The sequence below is a fragment of the Coffea arabica genome, chromosome 7e, assembly GCF_036785885.1.
Source record: "Coffea arabica cultivar ET-39 chromosome 7e, Coffea Arabica ET-39 HiFi, whole genome shotgun sequence".
Taxonomy (NCBI): Eukaryota; Viridiplantae; Streptophyta; class Magnoliopsida; order Gentianales; family Rubiaceae; genus Coffea; species Coffea arabica.
The window spans coordinates 10,526,726-10,553,630 of record NC_092323.1 but is presented as its reverse complement, the minus strand read 5'-3'; the positions used below and the strand labels follow the sequence as shown (position 1 = coordinate 10,553,630).

Below are 26,905 nucleotides of genomic sequence, written 5' to 3'. Positions count from 1 at the left end.
CTAACTGTTGCCAAGTTTTTGTTTTGTTCTTGACCGAGTCCTGTCATAGTTGTAATGGAAGAGAGTTCATACTTAAATTTCTTCATGTGTTCCAATCAAGCATTACAGTGGCGGATCATTAATTTGGACAACAATAGAATGCAACATTGATGTTCTACGCGTTGATTTCGATGATCACAAGAATGGAAATTAGAGTCAATCAATTGATGTACGCATAATTGCCTTGCACCTCCAATGTTGCTTTTGTTTGCTAATGTCTTCCGACTTAATTGACAAATTTCAGGATAATTCTTAACCTGTTTCCATGCTGGCCAAATTGAATTGGTACGCATACCTCTTTTTTGTTTTTTTTTTTGATAAAAAGTAAATTTCATTAACGAATCGTTTGAAATTATCCAATACGATTTGATTTACATCTCTCTCCTAATGACAGGTACGTTAAATATGCATTTGAAATACCAGATCTGCAATCCGCATAGTTCTTGGCGGTACCTCTTAGTAGTTAGCATCACACGACCAAAAGCTTGTATGTACATGCGACAATTAATCCCACATTAATTAGGGCCTCAAGAATTCTTTATCTATCTATCTCAAACTATTTATCTTGTACTTTCAAAAGAGTTTGCGATTGGATACTAATCATTCATTATATGAACCGGAGATGCGTATGTGCTGACATAATTTGGAACGAGACCACAATCATTCAGATAATTTTAGCCAACAAAACTTAGTAGAGATTACTGGACTCTCAATGATTTGGGAGCCAATCTCCTTAGATGCAACAATAACCCCTAATGTAATTGTTTGTTTATAAGCCTCGCATTCACGTTCTAAGCCAAAATGAAATGGAAAAAGAACCACCTCCCCTCCCCAAAAAAAAAAAAAGAAGAAGTCCAACTTGATGCTCATCTATCAATTTCTATAAGGAAAAAGTATTAAAGAACTCCTCTTTTTCTTTTTTTTTTTGGTGATGGTAATAAACTCCTTTGCAGCTTCATGAAGCAACAACTCCAGTTGATGGTTTAAATAATGGTTTAACGTCACTCACAAAATCTGTCATTTCATTATGTTGATTCTTATTGCAAACACAAAAAGTAGTCGAGGACAACTCATTAAAGAAAGGTTGGCAAAGCTGCCATACTCAATTGACTTAACATATTTCTACAATTCAAATGTGAAATCAAGATTTTGGTGCACATTCAGCAGAAGAAATCAATGTTGCAGTGCCCGTGGTTGGCAGTGGCACCATCCCTTCCCCTACCATCAAAGGAAATACTAGTGTTGCTGCCCTTTACGTCGTTCAGCTGCTTTTGCAAAGTTGACGTGAAAAATGCTCAAAATAAACGACAAGCATTAATCAATAATGGGCTTGTTGCATGCATGCAAAGTCAGACCTGTAACTGCATAATGTGAACAAGGGGCATTGTTAGTACTACTCCTTTCTTTGTGTCCGAAAAAAAATCTGCCAAGTCATTGCAAAAGATAATTCTTGAAGAGACTTTCGAATTCACAAGTACCATGCAAGAGCTATCATGTTGAAAAGATATATGCCTTTGTATCATTCAGGAGAAAAATACAAAATGAGATTGAGGTTTGTGTCTGGATGCAGAGGAGTTGATAAAACACGTGAAAATTCGGCATCATGCAGGGAATTGAGGCTCTTTCTGAAGACGGTAAAACTTTTCTTGTAATCATGCATTGGTTTGCGGTTGTTGGCCATCTTGATGTGTTATAGCCTGTACTAGGGTTCCGGAAGTTTTCATTCATAGTACATAAAGAAGACACCTACTACTTTTTTAGCTTAAATTGGACTAGTAATTGCTTCAGATGACTGTCGATCAAAGTTAATAGGACAACGGACATCTTTTCTTATTCATTCTCAAAAAAAAAAAAAGATGAAAAGTTTAAGGGGACATGTTTTACTGTGTTGAGATGGCGCCCTCAATCTTTGGAAATTACGGCAATGGATATAATGAATTTGGCGTGCAACTTTCCTTGTCATATTGGGACAAAATATTGAAATAAACACACTAAATTCACACCATTTGCTTCATGATTGAGGGTTCTTGCACTAATCAATTCAGATTTCTACAGCATGGAAAAAGGTGGTTCACTGCGTCTCCCTCAATTTGCTTCCACCGATAAGACAAGAAGTAATGTACAAAATGAAATTGTACACGTACAAAAGTTCTATATGTACCATAATCAAACAAAATAAAAGGCCACATCAGTCGATAGTGGTGGACACATTTGACGTGTTTTTGTAGCTTTGTAGAATATTTTTGCGAAAAATGAGGAAAGAATGTATCACATGCAAAAGTGTGTTTTATGAAAAAAAAAATGTGCAGAACTTGAGCTTCATTTGATCACGGAATTTGATGAATGATTTGAAATTCATCCAAATCGCTTTAATAGTTTGGATTGCTTAAGGGGTATTTAAATTTGTAATTCACCTATTATCAAAACGAGTGGGTGAGGCACAATCTATGTGTGTGCATATTTTAGGAAAAAATAAATCATGAAAAAACTAAACAATAATAAATTAGTTGTAGCAAAGGAGTTAATTATGGGATTTTCTGATTTTTATTATTAAAGTTGGTAGGAAGACTTGGGATAAATATAATAGCAGCAATTGTGTAAACATGAGAGTGATATTGCAGTAGCAGTTATATAAACATGGGGAGTGTGGAGCATGAGGTGGTTGTTTATTATTCTATCATATAATTAACAAAATTGAAATAACAAATGATGACAAATTTTTTTAACACCAAACCTATTACTCATGCATTATATATAGAAAGATATATTTTAAATACTAGAACAATTAGTGATTTATAAATTCAAATACCTTTTAAGTAATCTAAACAATTAGAGGGATTTAAGAGAAATTCAAATCTTTCGTCAAATCACTCAATCCAAAGAAAGCCTAACAGAATCATTTTCACAAGGTCAAATCAAACAGGGCTCTCAACGATTCTATGGTGTTTTTAACAACTCAAATCTAATTAATCCGAATCTGACAAAAGAGGGAATATGGGATTAGAGACAACGGAGACGGGTTAACGCTGCTGGCCTGGTATATCATGGTGGAGGAGGTTGTGCAAGAAAGTGAAAGGTAATGTTTAGATTTTTTTTTTCCCTTCAATCCAATTGGACAACCTGATAATAAGTTGCCTTAATTATTTTATACCTAAATCAGTGAATTTGAGCTATGTAACGGCAGTCACACTAAACTTTTGTTTAGTACATAAAGCAATATTATGACTCTAATCCTATCAGTATTTGTTAGTATATATAAATACTTATACATGGAATTTAGCTGAGTCATAATCACAAGGAGCAAGACCAAGGTTTTGGAACGACTCTAACTTGGTAAGGGGACACGAACAATCCCAGTTCAACAACCCAATGTCAAAGTCAATCCTTTTTTTTTTTTTTTTTTTAATTTACTTTGGTATCTTGTGTGGTTTGAACTAGTTGACTCGTTAGACACAGAAAATTGTCAACAATACAAATTTAACCACTACACAAATTCTCCAACTTTGTACCTTTTTTCTTTTTCTTTTCTGGAACCATAATGATATTTCACTGAGGATGTGAGGTTTACAAAAAGTGAGCAAAGGCTCAACCAACCATACACGACTCCACTACTGGACGGTGGTTTCCTCATCTTGGCTTAAGCCAATTTTTGTCCCTGAAATGTCAATATTGTGTATTGGCACAATCTTACCGACTACCATATGTATCCATCCCAAGCATACTATAATTGAGATGGAGTGGTGGACTCAAAGCAAACTTACCTACTACCATATGTCAAATTTAGCCTACTACCATTCTCGTATTGCCATTTCGGTTCAAGAAATTTTTTTATATTTTTCGTGAATATATTTCGCAATCACATTTTTATTTTACATATATCAAATTGATATACTAGTAAATTTTTTTTTATAAAAACTTCATAAAATAATAATCCAAATGGGGTTTTTTATCTAATGTGAGGCAAACCTTTTTTTTCACCTTTTCAGCCGCCCTTCAGTGAACTAGTTGTTTAAGTGTATGTTGTCTATGCAGAAATTTACTGAGCAGTCAGTAAAAATTTATGCAATAAGCAACCTGAAGTTTGTTTGCTGAATTTTTTGACAATTTAGGAATTCCTATATTTGGATTCTCCAATCCCACATCTTGCATGTGTAATCAAAATTGAAAATACCCAAGATGTACGTTAATTTGTGTGTGCGTGTTTTTTTTTTTTTTTTCTTTTTGCTGGTAAAGAATGCATGTTTCTTTATTGTATTTCAAACATTTTCATATGGTTTCTCACGAATTTTGTAAGGTCATATACCATGAAGTGACGAAGATTTGACTGAGTCCTGCCACAATAAGTGCAAGTTGCTATAGATAATTTATATTCTGCACAAATTTTCTACTGAAATTGCCCAAATACGCGGAAATAGTCAAGGAGAGTCGCCCAATCAAAGCCCTGCTGACTTGCTTAACTGATTTATTCAGCTATTGACTTTAAATCATAGTCAAAGTGGATGTCTAACGGATACAGCAGCTGTGTGTGGAAGTCACTAATGGTTTCAATTATTGACGGCTGGCGCCAGTCCAGAATTGCGTCTGTGAAACTTGCGATCGACTCCTCTAAAATCAGAGTAGGAAATAATTTACTATTACAAATTGGCTCAATTGATAAGGACAGATCACTTTTTTCACAAAAAATTATGTATTCAAATCTGGCAGTCGAAGTGAGTATGGTGTTATTCGAATCTCGCAATTGATATGAGTACTATGTTGGTGAGTGATTTATAAAAACTTCTATAAGCAATTCATGGTGGTTACGATTCAATATTTAGGACATGAGTAGTTCTAGTTCCTAATGTCCAAAATGTCTGGATGGAAACAAATACAATTTTAAATGTTTCAATTCCTAAACATATTTAGTCCCATTAACTAATTTTACCAATTACTACCGAAACCCGCACGTAGTGTCATGTGCAGACAACTAATTTTTTGAAAATTTTGAAAAAAAAAAAAACTTTGTTAGACCAAAAATTTATAATAAAAGAGGACTAATTACCCACATGCCCTTTAACCCATAATTTTCTTTTATTGTCAACCAAATGTGTTTATTCTCCGCTAAACGCTAATTACCCAAGATATCATTATGCAAGTATTTAGTCATCTTTTATTACCGATTATGACTAACAATACAATTTCTTCTCCTTGTTAATTTTTTTTTAAAAAAAAGGTTTAATTGCCAACACGTGATGCGATAGCATATGGCCGAATTCTGATAGCAATTAACAAAATTCGGTGAATAGGACTAAATGTGCTTAGAAATTGAAATATTTGAAATTACAATTGCTTTTGTCTAAACTTTAGGGACTAGGACCGCTCATGCCCTAAATAATTTGGACCAAAATTGCAATTCTCTGAAATTTAAAAAATTAACTTGATTGTACATTGAGCTAGTTAACCTTCCCACTTATAAACCACGAAGGAATACTAGATAAACAAAGACAAAAGTTTGTTAAACTCCTAGCTAGGAATCACTTCTTTTAACTACTTGGGGAGAAAATCATCGCTTCGCATAATTCAACAAACAATTTATTGTTGTTGGCCTTACATCTTAGTCTATTCATGAACGGTGGGCTGAAATCCTTGTCCATGAAACCATACAAATTCAAGGTAGCCAGGCAATTGCATCATGACAAAATGGAAAAAGAAACAAGAAAGGGATGGATATGGAAATCTCAGTGAACAATAATGACCTGCACCTTTCCTTGAAGCTAAGTACATCGTGCATTATTTTAGTCTGCCTGTAATTGCTTTGATTAGTTCAGCATTCAGGAGAATTTAATGACATGAAGATATTTTTTTACCTCCAAAAAGAATTCAACCAAACCTCATTATCATTTTGCATCGCCCTATGCATGCATTAGAACATGATTTCACTGCACATAATCTCGTCTAACCTATAACAGGTACAGTGTAACTATGATTTGATGACCAAAAAACATGATGATGTTTTTCAATTCTGTGGCGTAGTTATATTTGATAGTGATTAGCACATACAGATGATGGAGTTGGAACTGATTGTCAATAGTTCGGTGCATAGGTGTTGGTGGGAAGACAGCGTCCAGCACGCCATGAGAGACCAAAGAGGGACGAAGACAACCGAAACGAAATTAATGAACACCACCACAAGTATGAAAGTACTTTGCCATAATGTCACATGCTCTGCTGAGGCCGTGTTTGATAATCTAATACTTTAAGATTAATGGATTCAAATCTTAGTATGCTTAAACACGTTTGATAATAAAAAAATAGAACATTTGAATTAATTAAGTGACACTCAATTTCTTATATAAAACTTACTCCAAAAATAAGTGATAAACTATTTACTTATCACTTAATGCGATATGCGCTCAAATGTATCAGATTTAATATCTAACAATTCAGTAATTTAGCACATTCAGATTTCAAATTTTAATTTTCAAACTTCAATTTTATTAAATGCCCTAAATATTCTTCCTAATAGTGGAAAGGACAAGTTTTTTTTCTTTTTTTTTTTAACTTCTTAGTCGTTGTGGTACTAGCTAGTAGTATTCTTCTTCCCTTTCCTTTTTGTATACTTCTCTTTTTTCTTTTTTGACAGATTCTTTTCGTTTCTTTCCTTTTTGTCCTTGGGGTCGTGTTGTGTTTACTAGTATTAAATTGGCCATTCATGGGCGCATTGATTTTATTAGAAAATTATAATATATATATATAACAGCCAGTTTTTCTAACCACTGATAGATGAGGTAACCAATTCCAAATCTAGCAATTTTTTATGCCACAAAGGGTCTAGTGATAATGAAACCGCTCACCAATAATAATGAAACCATTTCACTTCTTGATAGATCAAATTTTATTTTTTTTAATGGCAAAATTAAGTTTCAGTATATTCGGATTTAACTCCCAACTGCCATCTATTTTTTTTTTTAAGTTTCAGCATATTCGGCTTTAACTCCCAACTACAAAGATGGCTTCAAAATTCAGTTGAGACAACCTAGAGTTTGGGGCTGTAATAAAGGTCATTCTCCAATGTCCTACTTAGTTAATGGGCCGATTGCTAGTTCAAATGTTTCCCTGCGGGTTGTAGTTGCCCATTCAACATCAAATTTGGTCCAAAGATTGGGATCACCCACTAACCACTTTGGAACCCTTTCCTTGTACCAACTCGAAGTACAAAGGTTTGGCAATTTATACAGTTAATGCACTACCTCTTTTTATTAAAAAAATTTTTAACCCTCCCACCCATCCCCACAACCTTCCTACATTCAACTGTCACATCCAGAATTCGAACCCTGAATTTGACAGTGAAGGACACTTTAAAAGCCCTCTCCTAATGTACTACTTGTGACTTTTGACTTGTGAAATCGGAGTCTTTAAAAACCTTGACAGACTGCTTGACCATCTTAATTCAGCCATTCAATTTCGCCCTTGGTGAAAAAGGCTAGAGTTGGATACGATAATCTTTTACTCTATTAAGGGGCCAATTTGATGTAAGCGTAGCAGCATTCACACATTGTTCTATATTTCAGGGCCAAATGGATCATTAAAGATATATTAAAATGCGCTCAATAATTGACATAGTTTAACATTCCTAATAGTCTTAGAGGAGTTAAACGGAATCAATCCTTGGATCTAATAGTATAAGATAGCAGGCTTCGGTTTCTTCCCTGTCGCTGCATACATGGCTCGTGTTAAAAAATGAAAAGAAAGACAGAGAGGCGGACGGAGGCCCATATTTCCACAGACCTCTTCAAAGTCACCAAATTGTAGCTTTGTGCAAGCCAAAAGCCCAAAATGGAGCCCATCAGATATACGAGATACATCGATCCCATTCTTGGACGACATACTTTTTTTTCTGCTTATGAAATTTATTATTTTCATTTACAATTTTCATTATTAGATTACTTCAAATCACACCAAAGTTTATCCAGGATAGAAGCGGTAGTAAATTCAAAACTCATTTTCAGTTTCATTTTACTTCGTTATAGCCAGAGTATTGTTGATATTTATGTTTTGACAAACCAAAACTTCATACCTCAACATCCTTATTTTTAATTCTTTTAGTGTATGACTTTTTTTTTTTTTTTACCTCCTGCCCTTCCCACGATCATTTCTATCTCTAACCATTAGATTTAAGATTCGAGTCCTGAACCTAATAGTGAAGGGAATTAAGTATGCCTAATTTCAGAATTAACACTTTTAATATTATACATCAATTGGTATTGGAATGCCTTTGTTGTTGTTTTTTTTTTTTAGGGTTTTCTTTTGGGGGAGGAGGGAGGGGGGGGGGGAGTGGGTTAGAGGGGGTAGTGGTCAATTCATCCATGTCTTTGCTTTTTCCTTTGATAGTGTAATTATATCCAACTCATTTCCTCACAGGTGTTGCTAGATCAAATGTGACACTTTCTTTATCATTTTGGAGTTATTTATCATTAGGAGTGACGAAAAGGTCCACCCCTAATTTTATGAGATTATATTCACCAAACGCCTCAAAAAATTATTTTTGGCACTCAAAAGTGCTTTGTAACCAAAAGTATCGCAACTCCAAACAAACTCTTAATTTTTTTTAGTACGAGGCTTTTTTTTACCTCCCATTCCTCTCCATTTCTAACTATCAAACCCAAAATTCGAACACTAATAGTGAGAAGAATTAAGTATATGCTTAATTTCAGAATTAGCACTTTTAATTTTATACATCATTTGGTATTGGAATACCATTGTTTTTTTTTTTTGGTGGGGGCCGGTGTGTGTGGTGGGTGGGATTAGGGGGCGGAGTTGGTCGGTCAATTCATACATGTTTTTGCTTCTTCCTTTGATAGTTTATAACTATATCCAACTCATTTCCTCACAGGTGTGACACTTTCTTTATCATCTTGGAGCTCTTGTTCTTGTTATTAATGCATAATTTAAATGATGAAGCAGACACACCCACATCCAGTCTCCTACGGCGCGTTCAAAGGTCAGTCTTAGTCGCTTTCGTGAATCAACAGACAGAGACAATTTCCTCATCTTTATCTTCTGGAGGCTGTTTTCGCAGGCATTACTGGACTACGTCTCCTATGGCAGAATTGGTCTTAATACATACATACATTTGATTAATATGAGCAAGTTAATTACTGGACATTCCAGTCAAGCTCCATACACTCGCTAGCATTTGTTTAAGTTAACCAATTTAATTAAAGCTGTTTTTATTGACTTGTTAACCTCATTTTCTGCTCAACTTGTTAAAGTTCTTAGAACACCAACTATATAAATACGAGCTTTGGCCAATTAAAAAAATATTTGTTTCTTCTTTTGCTTGACTAAAAATCAAGTTCAAGATATATACACAATTTTCAAGTTTATTGACAAATTTTGGACAAAAGTTATATGCAAGTCGACATAGTAAAGAAGAACATATTGATGAATTAAAATATCGCTATCATGATGGTTTGTGCTCTTTGTTGGTGTGGACTTTGCATAGTCTGGGTCCCCTGGTGTCATCCATTTGTCAATGAATCAAGAATTGCATTCCCTTAGCCATTAAGAAAATGGGGAAAAAAACATATACTAATAATTCTTCATAAATTCTTTGAATGCATGTTATCAAGCAAAATAATTAATCCGTTTATTAAACAGTACCAATAAAATGTATCTTGAACAATTAGGAATGATCTATGGCCATTAAGGTTATTATTCTCTCAATCTGTATTTTTCAATGAAGAAAGTAGTGTGATTTTTATTTTGCAATGATGGAAATCGTTATAATCCAAGAGTCTAAAATACCATTTAACACAGAAAAAAAAAATCTTCGTTTATAGATTATTTGCAATGATAATTTAACTAACACTAAAAAAATTATATAAATTTAGTCAACATTTAACTAACCATAAAACTTTGCTACGCAAAACTTCCAATAATATGTTTCCAATAGATTTATTATGGATTGTAGATGCTAACCAGTAATTCTAGCAAACAAGAAAGCTTGTACGCCAAGTAACAGTGTATATTTTTCATGCAAGTCAAACAATAAATTTCGAAATCCTGACACACCTTTCTCTGGTCAAAGAAAAATAAAAGAAAAGTATGAAGAAGAAAAGAAACAAACAAAACAACAATAAAATAAAAAAAGAAAGAAAAACTCTCTATTTCTCCTTGATAAACATGAATAATGCTTTTGAATATTATAATGCAATAATACTCATTAATCATTGTAGTTTATTTTATTTTTATTCCACTGGAAGGTTCTCCCGCATAACATACGCGTACCCCTAACTGTTCTGGCACGCCCCCTTACTTCCTCCCCTCTCCTGTTTTCCCACCTTTTCAGTTTTGAGTTTGACCCACCAAAACCCTCCTACAATCCTTCAATCTTTAGGGTTTTACAAGGGTTTTGCAGGTTTTGCTCTATATATCCTATTTCTTTCGCTGATCAACCCTCTGGGCATCATAAAAATCCGATCTTTTTTAGCTCAAAAACTGGGTTTTTAATGGCTAATCCTCAAGTGGTACCAGGCATGCAATTCATGGGTCCACAACAACCACCACCGCAACCACAACAACCCTTTGGGGATACAACTTATACCAAGATATTTGTTGGAGGGTTGGCCTGGGAAACTAAGAGTGATGCTCTTCGCCGGTATTTTGAGCCGTATGGGGAGATTCTTGAAGCTGTTGTCATCTCTGATAAGAATACTGGTCGTTCCAAAGGCTATGGTTTTGTAAGTGATTCTTCTTGGGCTACCATATGAATTGTTGGTTTTTAGTTATTTTTTATTGATTTTAATTTTGGCGGCACTAAAGATTGCTTTGTTTTTTACTGAGCTGTTTAACCCTACAAGAGTTTAATGAATGAAAGGTAGACTATGTGAGGCTTGTCCAAATAATTTAGTGTTTGGTCTTTAAGGAGGTGGTGGGGAACATGAGAGATAAATACGTATATGCTTTTTCTATATAAAACATGCAAAGTGTTATGTATATGAAATTTGTGATGTGTTGCCAGACTTTGTTGCAACTTGCATGAAGTCATGTGACACCTTAAGCCACAATCAAAAGTTGCCTATGTTACACATATAAAACTTATCAAATATTGTCTCAGCATTGAAAAGAGAAAGTTTGGATTTTTAATTCAAAAAAAAGTGAACATATTGTTAAATTATTTGGCGGTGATGGAATATATGTTTCGATTATTACAGTACATGATGTTAGAGCCCAAGCATAGTTAATTACTCTTCATTACTTTCATTCCTTTACTTCTGCTTTGGCAAATCTTATTTATCAATTGATTTTCTGATTGAATGATATATTATATAATAATTGGTTGTCAATTCATTGGAAGTTAGGTAACGTTTCGTGACCCTGAAGCTGCAAAGAGAGCTTGTTCAAATCCAAATCCAGTCATTGATGGTAGGAGGGCTAATTGTAATTTGGCTTCACTAGGACGACCAATGCGGATTTTGCCATCCGGTACTTTCTTTTACCTGTGATATAAGTTGATTGTTTGTGAAGATAAACAAGAACTGACACCTGTATGTAAAACTTTCCTCTGCTAATTTTGGATGGACTTCACTAATCTAACTAAATGCTTCGTCTAATTGTTCCTATAAAATGGGTTCACTAGCAACTAAGCTAAGATTGTTTGTGAGGTCTCTTGAAGCAACTGGTGAAATTTTGCTTGGGAATGCATTGATAGCATGGTGGTCACTTGCCAATAATCCACAGCCGGTGATTGTCAAAAAGAGACGGTTACTTTCAAGTTAGGGAAGGATGATGCCAACCAAAAAGTAGTAAATAAATCCACGAACAAGTATATAGATAGTGCAAAAGGTTTTCTGTTGTGATATTCTGTCATCAAATTTCTATTTCCACTTGATATCTCTTATATTTATGTTGGGAGGACTTTAGCAATGTGCTGGTTATTTTCATTCTTTAGGGTGATATCCTCTTTTTGTGACTCTCTTGTGGAGAAAATACAAAAGATTAGCTACCATCTTGTAAGAGTTTTTTCTTTTGGGAGAACTATTCAATAAATATCTAATCTAGAAAAGTGATGGATGCTTCCTTTCTCCTGCTGCCTTCTTGGATTAATCTTTCTTTCAAATTGCTGTAGTCAAGAGTTATATGCAGACATTTTTCTTTTGCTTTAGGGCACATAAGGTCTGCAGCACCCTATTTCAGAGGTCCACAAAATCAAAGTCCCAGGAGCTTGTACGTTGGAAACCCCATGTATCAGCTACCACCTACTTATGGCTACCAACCAGGACTGCAGTTCCCTCCGTATAGGTGAGCTCTGGTAATTTACCTGGACAGTTACATAATATTAGTTTCCTGCTCTGATGGCTGGCTTTCTGGATGCAGTCTTGCACATTTTAGGTGCTATGTGAGTCGAGTAAGCACTCAAATTCCCATTTGTGAAGAATCATCTGATTCAATGTTTTTTTCATTACGTTTTCCAGGTGCTAAGTGTGGCCCAGACAACTGATTATCTTTGAATTTGGTATATTCGTCTCCAGCACTTCAAACGCACTTGGAAACTAGAAGTTTATTATAGATCTAGCTTAGTATATCAAGTTAATTTAGTTAACAATTGTTGTAGTGGGTAGTGCCTTGAAAATCTTGTCCAAAATGACTCATCCTTAGTGGATCATAGACCACTCTTTATATCTTAGCTGCTACCTTTATTCAACAGATTTGTGGTGGATTCAGTAACATGCTCTAGGTCTCAAATCATTGCTAGCAGTATATGAATTATGATTCAATGCATATGCATCACAGACACCTAAATCAGTTTTGTCCTATTGTTGATCACCTTCTGGGCATATGTAAATGGCATCTTGTTCTGATATTGTACTTTTGGGGAACGTCTCTGCAAAAGAGATAATTGTTCTCCCCTCTATATTGTGCCTCATTGTTGAGCCTTACTAGGTAATTAACTGGATGTGATTAGATTGACTAATTATGCAGTTGTACTGCATGATGGCTTGAAATAAGATGCTAGTCTCAAGCAAGTGCTTCTTATCCTGTAGCAGATTTATGTGAATCTCTGTCAATTTTTTTTTGAGGTTTTTAATAGATAATTTTGTGAAGGCTTATAGCAGTTACATGTCTCAAGCATCCTTAGTTCTCAGAGATCCATATTAAATGTTGTGAAACTCATCTCTGTCATTCAATATTTGGTTGGTTGATATGTCAAGTCAGTAAAAAAAAAAAAAAAAAAACCTTCCAGATGACTAACTATATTCTTATATGACCTATTTTTGAGTGCAGTTACCTTACTTGTTTTGTTGGCGTGCTGATATTAACTTGCTGTACAGTTGAGAACTGAAATGGTCTTAGGATAATCAATCATCTTTTTTCTTCCCATTTGCAGATACCCCGCTTATGGACCTGAATTTTACTATACTCAGGTGTGTCCTTCAGTTCTCACTTGTTACTTGCCAGAATACTAGTAGGGGCCTGCTTCTTAGTTTCGCATCACGTACTTGACCCTTTATTGACTGTTTTATTCTCTCTTCATGTTTATAGATATATAGTTCTTATGTGTGTGAGCTTTTCTTTCAGATGTACGGAGTACCAGGCACTGCTAACCCAACTCCATTGGTATATGGTCAAATGGGCCATTCTCCACCTGCCAACCTAGCATATACAGCAGTCCGAGGCTACGTGATGCCAAACCCTCATGCTTTGCAATATGGAAGACCAGTTGTCAGCGGTGTGACCACAGATATAGTTTCTGCAATGCAAACCCCAAACCACCCTGGTACTGCAGAGAGACACCAATTATTCCCTATGTATTGTGTAAATATCTTACTGAAATTCTCAAGTAACTTCATTTGGATCAAGCCGCCACCAGTAATAAAAGCAAGAAGTCTCAAATTTGCTTTAGAAGAGGGAGAATAAGATGTTTAAAGTTTGGGCAACTTCTATGGAAGGGTAACTTGACATACTCTTCAAATCGAACAGTGCGAATAAATGTGTTAAAGTACCTAAAAAGTCTGCGGTAATAATTCAATAAGCAACTTGTGAAGGACAACAAACAAATAAAGTAGGCCACTCTGTCTTTCTCATATCTGGGCATGTTATTTCTGCTCATTTTTTGGGCCTCTCTAATTTGTACTGATCGAGGTTTGTGCATTTGTTGCAATATGTGATCGAAGTTTTGGCATGCAATAGTTCTGGATACTCTTATTTTGTGCTTGACCTATTTGAGGACTGCTATTGTTGGCAACATTACTGTGATTAACAAAGCTGCTTTGGGGTTTTTATTAGTAGAACTTTTAAATAACACTGACAATGTTTCTCAGGTATCCATGTACCATCTCCAGGGCCACCACAGATTATTGTTCCAACCAGTCCCCCCCAGTTTACTCAGAGCAGTGGATCTGATCAAATGGCCGGCTGAATGTACTTGAAAATGGTTTCCTCGAGGTAAACTTGCTCAAGAGTTTCTATATTTTAGGGCGATTGATTAAAGTCTTGTGTTTTTGGTCTACGTTTCTCAACAAGCATATGTAATTTTAGGTCTTTTTCAAGTGGAGGGTCACAGAAAATGTACTTTGGACATGTTTTCTGCTAACTATTATAAGAGGATGCCATCCCCTTCAGGACTACCAGTAGCTTTAGTTTTTGAAGCTTGTGCAAATTAGAAAGGAAAATTGATTTCTTAGTATGGAAAAGCTATAAATAAAGTCCACCCCCACCCCCCTCCCCCCAAAAACTGGATAAAAGTCTCTATTTTTCTTTATGGTCTGCCACTTCAAGCTTTCTCTTTGCTAAAGAACATCAACTTATAAATGATGAGCATCAATACCAATCAGCCAACTAAAAATCTTTTACCTGAATTTTAATAATATGCTAAGGTCAGCAATTCAAAATCAGATCAGTAAAGAACATTTTGTGCTTATCATGGCATGATATGTGAGGGATACAATGAATTATCATAGTATCCAAGTATTTGTATATGCTCCTGTACAAACATTCTGTACAGGCAAACAAATGAATTTTCTGCAAAGAATTAACTGTGTTTGTCTGCGTGAGTAGGGCTGGAGAGCTTGGATAGGCTAGAGAGAGGTTTGAGATTTTTTTTTTGTTTGTTTTGGTGGAGAGTAGTGGGCTTGGGCCAAGCGAGGTGGTACTATGGTGGTGGTAAAGAAGAGGGAAATTGGCCAACCAGTTTCTTACTCTGCCTAAAAATGATAAAAGTTGCTTAAAGTTTGGAATTTGTTGCCTGTATATTTGCCAGCTGGTGTTGACAGTTGAGACCCCAAGAAAATTAACTTTACCACTTGTGTGAGCTTTGGAGGTAGTACAAATTTTGTTTGGTTCAAGAAACTGGCAACTCTTTAGTTTTCGTTTCTGTAGAGCAAGAAAACAGATACTATCACCATTGACCTTTTTCTTATAGTCCTGTTATCAGAATTTTTCATACATAAACAAGATAACCTTGTCATAAGACATCCATCTAATTTTTCATTTCATTTCTTATCTTTTTCTTCTGTCTCCTAAATACCACAGTGGTATGCAGGTAATTCTTGACATGGAGGACTAAGGTACCCAGGTAGCAGGCTTCAAATCTGACCTTGCAAGTTAACTTCCCTGCATTCAAGAGGTACTGGTTCTATTGCAGCTTGAATTCTGAGAAATTGAGTTCTGAAGAGTTTGAAACCAACATGCGAATAGACAGTTAGCAATTGTTGTTGTAAACAATTACTTTCTTTAAATAACTGTGCTACTTCGGATCTACTTGGTTTTCTGGTCTTTTCCAAATCTGTTCCATATGGTCTTCATTCTGTAGGTTTATTTTGCTTAGGTACTTTTTGCAGTATTAAATCCTACAAACGACAGGCTATCACCAAGGCAATGTGCTGAGAGGTCTATACTGTGCTTATATTTTGGTTGAGTTCAATGATCAATATTAACAGATTGTGTAAAGTGGCTTTCGACAAAATTATAAATGCTTAGTCCTTTACTTCCTGATAGTTTCATTTTTCAAGAATCACATGGTCAGTCAAATTCATGTTAGTTTGACCATAAGGATTCATGACACCTGATAGAGATCTTTAACTGCTATACCAACTTCAACATTATTTTCTTTTTGTTTTCCAGTAAATAATATCTGGACTCGTGCGCTTAAACTGACTCATAAACTTCTCATTTCTTTAATCTGAATGGCTATTAGGATGGTACTGCTTGTAGTTCTCAGCAGGCGACCTCCAGTTGGTTCAAATTAGAGGCCGCCTAATTTAGGCAGAGCTTTTGTCACGGGTTCAATGATTGGGCAGGTCCTAATGTGCTAAAGAGGGGCTGCAATGTTATGTCTCGGAATTGGGACCAAATAGTTATATATCTGCCATCCTTGTGATATTGTTCATTATGTCTTGGCCCTAGACTAAAATTTGAGGGCTGTGTGTTAGTCTTCCAAGTTTATTAACCCCGATATTAAACCATTTATGTGGGACTTATGACCTGGATTACTTTTTCAGTCGTGAAACAGAATCATGTGAATTTCAACAACTGAACTTGGTATGTTTCTTGCAGGTCTTCTGAAGTCATGATCACCAAGGGTACATCGGATCATCCTGTATAATATGAGACTGCTCTGATACCTTATAACCAAAAAAAAAAAGGAAAGAAAAAAGAAGCTGCTCCGATACCCGGATCAGACGAAGGGCGTGGATTGCTCTTCTGTCAGCATGTGCAAAGGGCAGTTCTTAAGGGGCAAACTTTTTGAACTTTCCATTCTGTTTCCTTCTGTTTTTGCTACATTTAACTGACTTAGGAGGGGTAGCTCCTATTGCATCTCTCACTATCGAGTCTGATGAGTCCAAAGTGCATATTCAAGCTTGCTGTGGCAAGGTGGTCACTGCAACAATTTTTAGCCATCTCTCGGCGGGGTTGTACTGTTACAGCTCCATCCTCTTATTGTCATAACTGGATGAGACGATGACTGATTTAACGAGGATCCAGAGCTCGTGTTGGTCGCAGTCAGTGTAAAACTCTGCACAAACAAGTCCTTTGACACTGTTCAGATTTTAAATTTAGAGTAACAGGTTGCAGGATGCGGGTTTCTTGCAATCACATTCTATTGGATCAAGATATGATTCTGTAGGTAGGTCAGGTCAGGTCAGGTCTCTAGGTTCTTACTTCTTAGCTGAGTTTTAGCTCCTTTTCTTTTCTCGAGTGCTCTTTCTGGGAACATAGGCCAATATAAACAAAGGGGATTTACCTTTCGAGTACTGTATTGCGTTTCAGGACGTCTTTGAATTTCTTCTTGTCTAATTTTGCTGGTACTCTCTTAGTATAAATATGTAACTGGATATTGCATTCATATACAAAAAATGATCATGTACTATTTTCTACCTTTATTGAACACATTCCTGGACCCTAATGCGACCGAATCGCTCCATCTTGCAAGCTTGGCTATGTCTTTATCTTGTTCAGCTAGAATATACATTCAACAAATAATCGGGCCAAATTCCATCTGTTGTTCTCTTTTTTTTTCTTTCTTTCTCTTCAATTTTGGGAATTCCAACTCACCACAATTGTGGGTATTGATTGAACTACCCCCAATAAAATAAAAAAAAGTTAACGGCATCGTTTGCGTCCAAAAGGATCAGCCAAGCAATGATTAATCGAAGAACTATATAATTTTACTTTTCCAGGGAGTTGACCCCATCAGTGCAAAAATTTTTTGTTTTCTTTCTTTTCTCGGGCGGGCTCTTGTATTTTATGTATGTATACATATATATTACAATAGAGGAAATGAACTATGAAGGTGGGCTAATCTAAAGGTCTCCATCCAAAAGTCCAAAGCATAACTACTCGCTACTCGCTACTTAGTTAACTCCCGCCCGAGTCAACTCGCCTCGCCTGAGTCCCACCCAAAACCTCCGATCTCCGCCGCAAAACTCTCCGTCTTCCCATTCCAACATAATCCCCTCACTTCACCCCTACCGAGAAAAAATATTAATTTTCTTGTAAATAAACCAATTAAAGCAATGGAGGAGTACCCAGGAGAACTCCGCACTCCGCCGGTAGCTCTAGCAGCTTTGGTCGGATGCCCGGAGCTTCACTCGCGGATCACTTCTCACCTCCACGCCGAACAGCCACCAATCAACGCCCTGGCATTGCCCGATTTCTCCAAAATCACATTGTTCGCGAGAACTCCCAAAGAAAACGCCGGTCCGGGACGGCCGGTCGATGGTATTTTGAAAAGAGACTGGCTTTCCAAGCACCGGACTAAAATTCCCGCTGTTGTTGCCGCTCTCTTCAGCTCCGACCACATTTCCGGTGACCCTGCTCAGTGGCTTCAGGTCTGCACCGACCTCGAAAACCTCAAGTATGGTCCTTTTTTACATCATAACTATGTTTACTACCCGACAGTGTCTTTCAATGGACTTGATTTATATATTTCTGTAGATTATGGGTAACTAAATTTATGGTCCAGATGAATTGCTTATGTTTTGATAATTCGGAAATGGGCAGGGGAGTGACTAAAGGAAGGAACATCAAACTTATCGTGGTGGTGGTAACCCAGTCAAGCTCTAGAGGTGAGTTTTTCATGACGTGCATAAATGTAATTTTCACGTTTTGAGATTGGGTATACATCGTGACTTTATTGGCGTAAAATTGGATGCTGGGGAGTTGTTGAATTCTTTGATTTGTTTGTAATGATTTAATGCAGATGAGATTAGCGAAGATCGAATGATTGCTCTTAGGAAGAGGGCTGAAGTAGATTCAAAGTACATAATTACCTTTGTTCCTGATGATCCAGGGGAGCTTAAACAATCCCTAACCAGGCACGCCATTTCATCGATAATAGTAGGATGATGGTCTTTCAATATAGCTTGTGTTGTATATTGGTTCCTTAACAAGAATTCAATTGCAGACTCCGGAGCACATTGGGGGAACTGGCAAATACATATTACAGAGAGGAAGGGCGGCGAGTTAAAACACGTATTGATAGGAAGAGCTCGATCTCCATAGAGTTGCACATCCGCTACTGTTTTAAAGTTAGTAATTTTTAGTCTATCATGGCTCATTTTTTCTCTGTGCTTTTCATATTTGTTTTATATTTCTTGTTTAAAGCCATGTTTTTGGACAAAATAACTATATTCACGGATACCTAACATTTTGAAAGTCAAATTACCTACAACTAGCACAATGCAATGCTTAGGATCCAATCTGATATAGTTTTTATTTTCCTGGTGCTACATATGGCAGAGGATTCTTTTTGCTGTTCAATTTTCCATTCGATGAGTTTGTGAACTAACATCTGCCTAAAATGAGTATGAGGAAAATGTAATAATAAATCCTGTTCTTCAAGGTAGAATCATGTCTTCTGAAACTTCCTGCAATCAAATTTATCCTACTGTGGTAAATAAGCTGCTGTCTAAGCATTACTGGTGAAATAATATTCCCTTTACATTCCATGTTTTAAAATTCGTTCTAGTAGTTTACTTGTTTACTTTGCCAATGCAAGGATATTGGAGTTTTTACGTTCTATTGAAATCAACATGGAGCATACTATTATGCCTGAAGCAACAGAACCATTATTACGATAGTGTAAAATTTTTGCATTGCAACTAGATGCAAGTCAAGCTACAAAAGCAATTGTGAGCCTTTAAAGTAGGCTGACAAAATTAGAAATTTAATTTGTCATCCGCAAGATTCAGGATTTGTCTGGAAGTATTGATCATGATTCATCAGTAGAGTATTTCTTCACTTTCAGATCGGGGTTTAGTTGTTTTTGTGTAGAGGTCCTTTCCTCGGTTGATATAGGATGAAACTTTATCCCTGCATACTCAAATGGTATTCAATGCAGGCTAACTTTTTATGTTGATTAAATATGTTCCTAAATTAATGCATCAAAAGAGCTAACACTTGATCAGAACATGAAGGGCTGAACTCAGTATCTTGCCATCTTTCCTCTCTTGTGCTTCATATTTCTTCCTTGTCTGATTATTTGCCTGAACTTCTGTATTGCTAGGTTGGGGTATATGCAGAATTTCGTAGAGATTGGGCTGAAGCTTTGAGGCTATATGATGAAGCCTACCATTCAGTGCGAGAGGTATAATTTTCTTTCATAAGATAACAATCTAATTAGTCTCATAAAGTTATTATTAGCTCATGATAACCTTGGTTAGGCAACTGTCTTCTGCTTTATATGCCATGGTGAATAGTAGGATACAGTTTTTTTTTTATGCACTAAATGATATTGTTGCCATTAGAAAGCAATTGCAACTTAGACTATAATACCCAGTTATCCATGGCAAAGGCAAGCTTACAGGAAAAAGAAATTTTCACCCGGGAGTTCTTACGGTAGTTAAATGGTGAGCTAATATGGTTGCCATTAGAAAGCAATTGCAACTTAGACTATAATACCCAGTTATCCATGGCAAAGGCAAGCTTACAGGAAAAAGAAATTTTCACCTGGGAGCTCTTACGGTAGTTAAATGGTGAGCTAATATGGGTCCTCCTTTTTATGTTAAAAGTACTCATTTTAATGTCTGTGGAAATTACTCATAAATCTCCTCCAAGCCCTCCCAACTATGCAGAAATTTACTACTTTAACACATGCCATCTAGCTTTATGGAATCTAAGTGTATTTGCAGCCTCAAAATCAATTACTTAAAAGATGTATTTAGCAGATCTCAAAATACTTGAGAATGAGTTTAAATTTCTGCACTTTGATTGCAGCTATGTAGGCTAGTTTAGGTTCATTACAATGCAAGTAGAAGAGAATATTGATTTATTCACCTTTCCAAGCTGGATGGTATTGTGCACATTAATAGGTCATATTGACGCTTATGGAGAGGAAGCCTGCTTCCTTTTGGTAAACAGCTGTTGTTTTTTACCACAAGACGAGTTCAATTGGTTCATATTATGTCTTTATCAGCTTCTCTTGACATAGATGTTGGCGTGTGTGTAGAAAACATATAGAATATGCTGTTAGGAATCATAATTCTGTTATTTCTGTGCTTGTTTGCAGATGGTTGGGGCTTCTACAAGATTGTCTCCAATTTTACGCTTAGTTGAAATCAAGACTGTGGCAGAGCAGTTGAATTTTAAAATTTCAACTTTGCTCATGCATAGTGGAAAATTAGCAGAAGCAATTATATGGTTCCGCCGCCACACTGATACTTATAGGAGGCTTGTGGGAGCACCAGATGCTAATTTTCTTCATTGGGAGTGGTTAAGCAGGCAATATTTGGTGTTTGCTGAACTTTTAGAGAGCAGCTCTGCTGCTGTCCAAAACATTTCATCTCCAACTTCAGGAACTGCAGATAAATTGACTGAATGGGAATTCTATCCAGCTTATTATTACCAGGTTTGTGGATATCCTTTCTATGCAACTTCAATTAAAATGGGCCCTAAACTCATAGTAGGATAATTTGATTCAAAAAGTGTTGTATCTTGCATTTGTCTTAGTGTTCATTATATTCTCTAGCTGGAAAAAAAGAATTTATTACAAGGGAGGAAAGTATTTGCATACAAGAAAAAACCAAAGTTGGCTTCTCAATCCCTTTATATCTCTGTCAAAGATATTTAATTAAATGCACTGAATGTAAGAATGCTAAATAGAGATGTGAACATCACTATCATATGTCATCTGGGAGAACTCTTCACTCTTCTTTATCCTAATAACAGGAAATAGCAAATTGACATCTCTATTACCTCTACATGCCTCAATCCTTTCAAGACTATTGAAAGGTGTTTTTGGGAAATTTTTCCTTGGGAAAAAAGAGAGGGGGGGGGTGATACTTGGCTCTTGCTGATTCAAAGTCCTAGCTACTCAACCTCAGAATTAGCTATAGCCAGATCATTCTCAGATTATTGGAAATGGCTAGCTAAATTAGTGTCTGCACAGAAGAATAGGGTTAGACCAAATATGTGGCCTGCTTCTTTTCCTTTTTAATTGCCTGATTCTTTTTAAGCATTAAATCAGTTTTGTAGTTGGACTTCCACATTTCTTTATCTTAATTATATCTTACTATCTACCCTGAAACAGTCAGCAGCTCAATATTTGAAACAGAAGAGTTCGTGCAAGGAACTTGCATTATCAATGTCAGAAATTGCTGATGAGAAGAATGGAAGTAACGAATCTGTGATTGATTCTGTTTATGTTGGTCAGTTTGCAAGACTACTTGAGCATGGTGGGGAGGCATTCACAATGCAACTGTGAGTTCATCTTTTGCTTGTTCTTCTCTCTCTCTCTCTCTCTCTCTCTCTCTCCCTCGCTCGACTACCTTTGAATTCCCCCACCAAAGCTTCCTGTATATATAATATGGTATCTTGTGCGTTTAGCAGTCTTACTGATGAAGAGTTTGTCCGCTACTCTCTTGCTGAGGGGAAAAGGTTCCAAGATTCCTTTGAAATAATAGCTCTTCTGAAAAGATGTTTTGAAGCATATAACAAGAATAAGACCTTGCGGATGGCCTCCTATTGTGGGGTCCAGATGGCGCGGGAATATTTCTCAATAAATGAATTTGCTGATGCAAAACAGATTTTGGACAATGTTGCAAATCTTTATCGACAGGAGGGTTGGGTAGCTTTGTTGTGGGAGGGTTTAGGCTACCTTCGAGAATGCTCAAGGAAAACTGGTTCCGTGAAAGATTTCGTGGAGCAATCACTTGAAATGGCTGCACTGCCAGTTTCAAATACTGAGGATGCCCAGTTCTTTAAGGACTGTGGCCCAGCTGGGCCTCCAAGCCTTCTCCAGAGAGAAATGATACACAAGGAAGTATTTGGAGTTATCAGAGGAGAATCAGAAATTGCATTGAATGAAGAGAATAACCATCTTAAAGTAACTGATTGTCATCCTCTTTATCTTGAGATTGATCTTGTGAGCCCCCTAAGAGTGGCACTTCTTGCATCAGTTGCTTTTCATGAGCAAATAATTAAGCCTGGTAGATCGACCATGCTCACAGTTTCACTTCTGACACGGTTGCCTCTGAAGTTTGAAATTGATCAGTTAGAGATCCAATTTAACCAAACCGAATGTAATTTCATTATTATAAATGGCCAGAGGCCCCAGTTAGCTGCAATCTCCAATGTACAGCCTGGTCGCAGAGTGGAGATGGCTCCTGCCCTGGAAATTGCTACCAACAAATGGTTGCGGCTGACATATGACATAAAATCTGGTAAGCTAGTTTTTTCAGCTCTGTTTTTATCGGATGAACAAGTAAAAGTGAATCAGTTGCCCCATTAGCTCCCATGGAAAAAGGAAATGTGAAAGATGAATATAATCCAACACCTTTTTGGGTTTTTCTATTAGAGTACTTAGTTTTTAGGCAAAACGTTATAGATTAGACTTTGTGGCTTTTGTAAACTATCTGATCTAGGTTGTCATTTAAATGTTGTGAACTTGGTTGTCATCTCATCTTGCAATTGTTTGTTGGCCTAATTTCTATTGTGCCTTTGACGGCTTAAATCAATTGGGTTGATGGATAAGGTAGATATAGTTATATTTGATTTGTATTGGTTTGATGCAGGTATGCGATTTAGAGAATATATCTTAATTAGATAAAGTTGATTAATGTACCTTCATTGCTTACAGTCAGTGTCACTGCAGTTCATGAATTTTGGGTTCATGGTACCATATAAACACATCGAGAATATTATTTCTCTTTTACCTTGAAAAATGGATATGTTATTTAAAAACCATTGTTACTGCTACATGATAATATTATTGCATTTGAGTCCATTACATATCTAAGTTGATTGTAATTATATTATTCATACCAAAAGTTCAATTTAGTTAGATCATATTTCATCCTTACTTAAAACTGAGTGATGAAATATGATATTTCTTTGTTGTTTGTAGTAGTACTTCATATCCCGTCTGATCCAGTTAAATTGTTTCTTTCCATAAAAAAATTTCTGTTGTTATACACTTATGGTAGGTGCAATAACTTCAAAACAGCCCCTCCCCACGACCCTTTCTCGCCACAAAGGCCGCCATCCTTTCTCCAAGATTTCTCTTTTGTTTCCATAAGTCCTGCTACAATTCCCTACTAGCTGTTCATTGGCTTCAATTGGTCATTCTGTCCTTTTAACTTGGTGTGCCAGCTAGTTACGGCTGCATCTTTGGATTAATGAATTATTCTGGATAATAGACAAGTGTGAAACTGCAGTTTCAAGGTCAAAATTGTTTCTTTCCATCACAAAATTTTAGCTGTTACTTGTTATACACTTACGGTATGTGCAATAACTTCGAAACAGCCCCTCCCCGCCACCCTTTCTCCCCACAAAGGCCACCATCCTTTCTCCAAGATTTCTCTTTTGTTTCCACAAGTCCTGCTACAATTCCCTGGTAGCTGTTTATTGGCTTCCTTGGTCATTCTGTTCTCTTAACTTGGTGTGCAAGTTAGTTATGGCTGCTGCTTTTGACAGAGAAGTCTTCGTTGTTTATCCACTCATCTGTAGAAAGAGCTCTTCTGGCTTGTCGAAACTGCAGTTTTACACTTGTCTATTGTCCAGAATAAGCTTCATTAACCCAAAGATGCGAAGGGAAAAAACAAAAGTTAAAATATGAAAAGGAGATCTATTGGTTCAGACCCCTACTTGTGTATTTGTCTACTCTCTTTCTCTACGTTGTTACTTCCAATATTAGGTTTCTTTGTTTGCTTTGGTTGACTTCAATTTGGGACCCTTCATTATATCAACTGTTTTTTTATTTATTTACTGCCACTGGAAAGTAAGATATCTTGCGAATGGATGCAGAGCAAAGTGGTAAGCTTGAGTGCATGTATGTTATTGCAAGAATAGGACCACACTTCACCATCTGTTGCAGAGCAGAGAGTCCTGCTTCAATGAATGACTTGCCTCTTTGGAAATTTGAAAACCGTCTAGAAACTGTACCAATCAAGGATCCTGCTCTGGCATCCTCTGGTCAGAAAGCCATCCAGGTTGAAGAACCAGATCCACAAGTCGATCTGAAATTAAGTTCTTCTGGCCCTGCATTAGTTGGGGAGAACTTTGTTGTACCTGTGACTGTTACCTCAAAGGGCCATTCAGTCCATTCTGGTGAGTTGAAGATTAACCTGGTGGATACAAAAGGGGGAGGCTTGCTTAGTCCCAGGGATGTGGAACCATTTTCAACAGATAATCTTCATGTGGAGCTTGTAGGAGTTTCAGGCCAAGAGTGTGAGGACCAATCCGATGCTGGTTCTGACAATATTCGTAAAATTCAACCTTCTTTTGGATTGATTTCTGTACCAGTTCTCAGTGAAGGAAAGTCATGGTCCTGCAAGCTGGAAATTAGATGGAATCGCCCCAAACCTGTTATGCTGTACGTGTCATTGGGTTACAATCCTTGTAGTAGTGAAACTAGCTCACAAAAAGTTCATGTGCACAAAAACTTGGAGATTGAAGGGAAGACTGCTCTGATAATCAACCATAGGTATATGTTGCCTTTTAGGCAGGACCCTCTTTTGCCATCTATGATTAAAGCAACTGGGGATTTTGATCTGACACCAATACTGCCTTTGAAGGAAAAAAGCATACTTCTTGTTAGTGCAAAGAACTGTTCAGAAGTCCCATTGCGGTTGCTATCAATGTCTATAGAGTCAGAGACTGATGGCAGTTGCACTGTAAGACAAAAGACTGAGGACTCCATGGAACCTGCCCCTATAGTGCCAGGTGAGGAGTTCAAAAAAATCTTTTCTGTCATTCCTGAGGTAAATCCTGCAAAATTGAAGATTGGAACAGTGTGTTTGAGATGGAGGAGAGATTCTGGCGACAAAGAACTATCTGATTCTTGCACTACAGAAGTTTTGACAAAACAGAGGCTTCCGGATGTATATGTGGAGCAACCCCCAATAATTGTGAGTTTAGAGTGTCCTGCACATGCCATTCTTGGAGACCCTTTTACATTTTCCGTTAGAATTCATAATCGAACCCAACTGCTCCAGGAGATTAAATACTCACTTACAGATTCACAAAGTTTTGTGTTGTCTGGGTCTCATAATGACACAATTTTTGTTCTTCCCAAATCCGAGCATATACTGAGTTTCAAGCTTGTTCCTCTGGCCTCGGGTTCACAACAGCTACCTCGAGTTTCTGTAACCTCCGTCAGATATAGTGCTGGCTTTCAGCCCTCAATTGCTTCATCTTTTGTTTTTGTTTTCCCATCTAAGCCTCAGTTTAGGCTGAGTGATACAACAGATACAAGATTAGGGTCTGTTGCAGTTTGATAGATTCATGTACTCCTAGTTTGGAAGTCCTCAATGGATTAGGTTGAAATGGGTCTGGAGGTGGTTATTCAATCTGTTCAATATAATCAGCCTTGCTCAGAGCATTCGAGAGATACGAGAAAATTTTGCCCGCTTCTGGGTGCACAAGGGAAAAGTTGTGGAATCATTATTGCTTGGGTGTTTTTCCCCCCCTTACGGATCCCTGAGTTTTTTCAGGAAGTCAAATTTCTGATTTCTGGCTGGCCAATGATCATTCTATCTCTGTGTATGCTTTGCTGATGTTTCGATTTTATACGAGTAGAAAATATACGCATACTACAGCTATTTGTTTCCATCTTATATTCTTCAAAAAAACAGACAGAACGGTCTTTTATTCTTCAATTTTGTTTGGTATTCTTGCTCTAGGGCGTGATTAAATTGATTCCCTTAATATGGAATTATGTGAGCCCTATATTAGTGTGCTTCCAGTTGCATAACTATTTCCCAGAATATGGGCAACAGTCATGCAGGACCTGCATTTTGGGACGTTTGGGATCAGCGAGAGGCATTAACTTAATTTGTTTAGCTTTCTTTTGGAAAAAAAAAAAAAAAAAAACATCTTTTGCGATTTAATAATTTGTACACTTGCTGAATACTGAACAGCATTATATACGTACAATGTCTGACTTGCA

General features: G+C 36.7%; 2 protein-coding genes across 4 annotated transcripts; both read left to right on the top strand.

Moving 5' to 3' along the window:
* The first annotated feature begins 10,280 nt into the window (after positions 1 to 10,280).
* LOC113702003 (uncharacterized) lies at positions 10,281 to 17,402 on the top strand. Of its 2 annotated transcripts, none has more exons than XM_027222931.2 (8): positions 10,281 to 10,760; positions 11,382 to 11,505; positions 12,186 to 12,321; positions 13,409 to 13,445; positions 13,600 to 13,798; positions 14,343 to 14,466; positions 15,553 to 15,646; positions 16,576 to 17,402. In XM_027222931.2, exons 1-6 carry the CDS (start codon positions 10,530 to 10,532, stop codon positions 14,438 to 14,440), a joined length of 825 nt encoding a protein of 274 aa, XP_027078732.1. In that variant the 5' UTR covers positions 10,281 to 10,529; the 3' UTR covers positions 14,441 to 14,466; positions 15,553 to 15,646; positions 16,576 to 17,402. The 2 variants fall into 2 exon arrangements, with proteins under 2 accessions (XP_027078732.1, XP_027078731.1); XM_027222930.2 differs by having other exon boundaries at positions 10,283 to 10,760; positions 15,563 to 15,646.
* Positions 17,403 to 17,741: 339 nt separating this feature from the next.
* LOC113701811 (uncharacterized) lies at positions 17,742 to 26,615 on the top strand. 2 transcript variants are annotated; one of them, XM_027222630.2, is made up of 9 exons: positions 17,742 to 18,376; positions 18,523 to 18,587; positions 18,722 to 18,836; positions 18,926 to 19,049; positions 20,027 to 20,107; positions 21,029 to 21,367; positions 22,049 to 22,218; positions 22,345 to 23,180; positions 24,763 to 26,615. In XM_027222630.2, the coding sequence occupies exons 1-9, from the start codon at positions 18,036 to 18,038 to the stop codon at positions 26,232 to 26,234; spliced, it is 3,543 nt and encodes a 1,180-aa protein (XP_027078431.1). In that variant the 5' UTR covers positions 17,742 to 18,035; the 3' UTR covers positions 26,235 to 26,615. The 2 variants fall into 2 exon arrangements, with proteins under 2 accessions (XP_027078431.1, XP_027078432.1); XM_027222631.2 differs by having other exon boundaries at positions 17,743 to 18,376; positions 22,348 to 23,180.
* The last annotated feature ends 290 nt before the right edge of the window (positions 26,616 to 26,905 follow it).

What these genes read in the sequence shown, in the direction of transcription:
- LOC113702003 (XM_027222931.2), top strand. Translation starts at nt 10,530, where the DNA reads ATGGCTAATCCTCAAGTGGTACCAGGCATGCAATTCATGGGTCCACAA. An exon ending in GTTCCAAAGGCTATGGTTTT is followed by an intron (nt 10,761 to 11,381) that starts GTAAGTGATTCT and finishes ATTGGAAGTTAG; the next exon opens with GTAACGTTTCGTGACCCTGA. An exon ending in CTGCAGTTCCCTCCGTATAG is followed by an intron (nt 12,322 to 13,408) that starts GTGAGCTCTGGT and finishes TCCCATTTGCAG; the next exon opens with ATACCCCGCTTATGGACCTG.
- LOC113701811 (XM_027222630.2), top strand. Translation starts at nt 18,036, where the DNA reads ATGGAGGAGTACCCAGGAGAACTCCGCACTCCGCCGGTAGCTCTAGCA. An exon ending in ACATCCGCTACTGTTTTAAA is followed by an intron (nt 19,050 to 20,026) that starts GTTAGTAATTTT and finishes CTGTATTGCTAG; the next exon opens with GTTGGGGTATATGCAGAATT. An exon ending in CCTACCATTCAGTGCGAGAG is followed by an intron (nt 20,108 to 21,028) that starts GTATAATTTTCT and finishes GCTTGTTTGCAG; the next exon opens with ATGGTTGGGGCTTCTACAAG.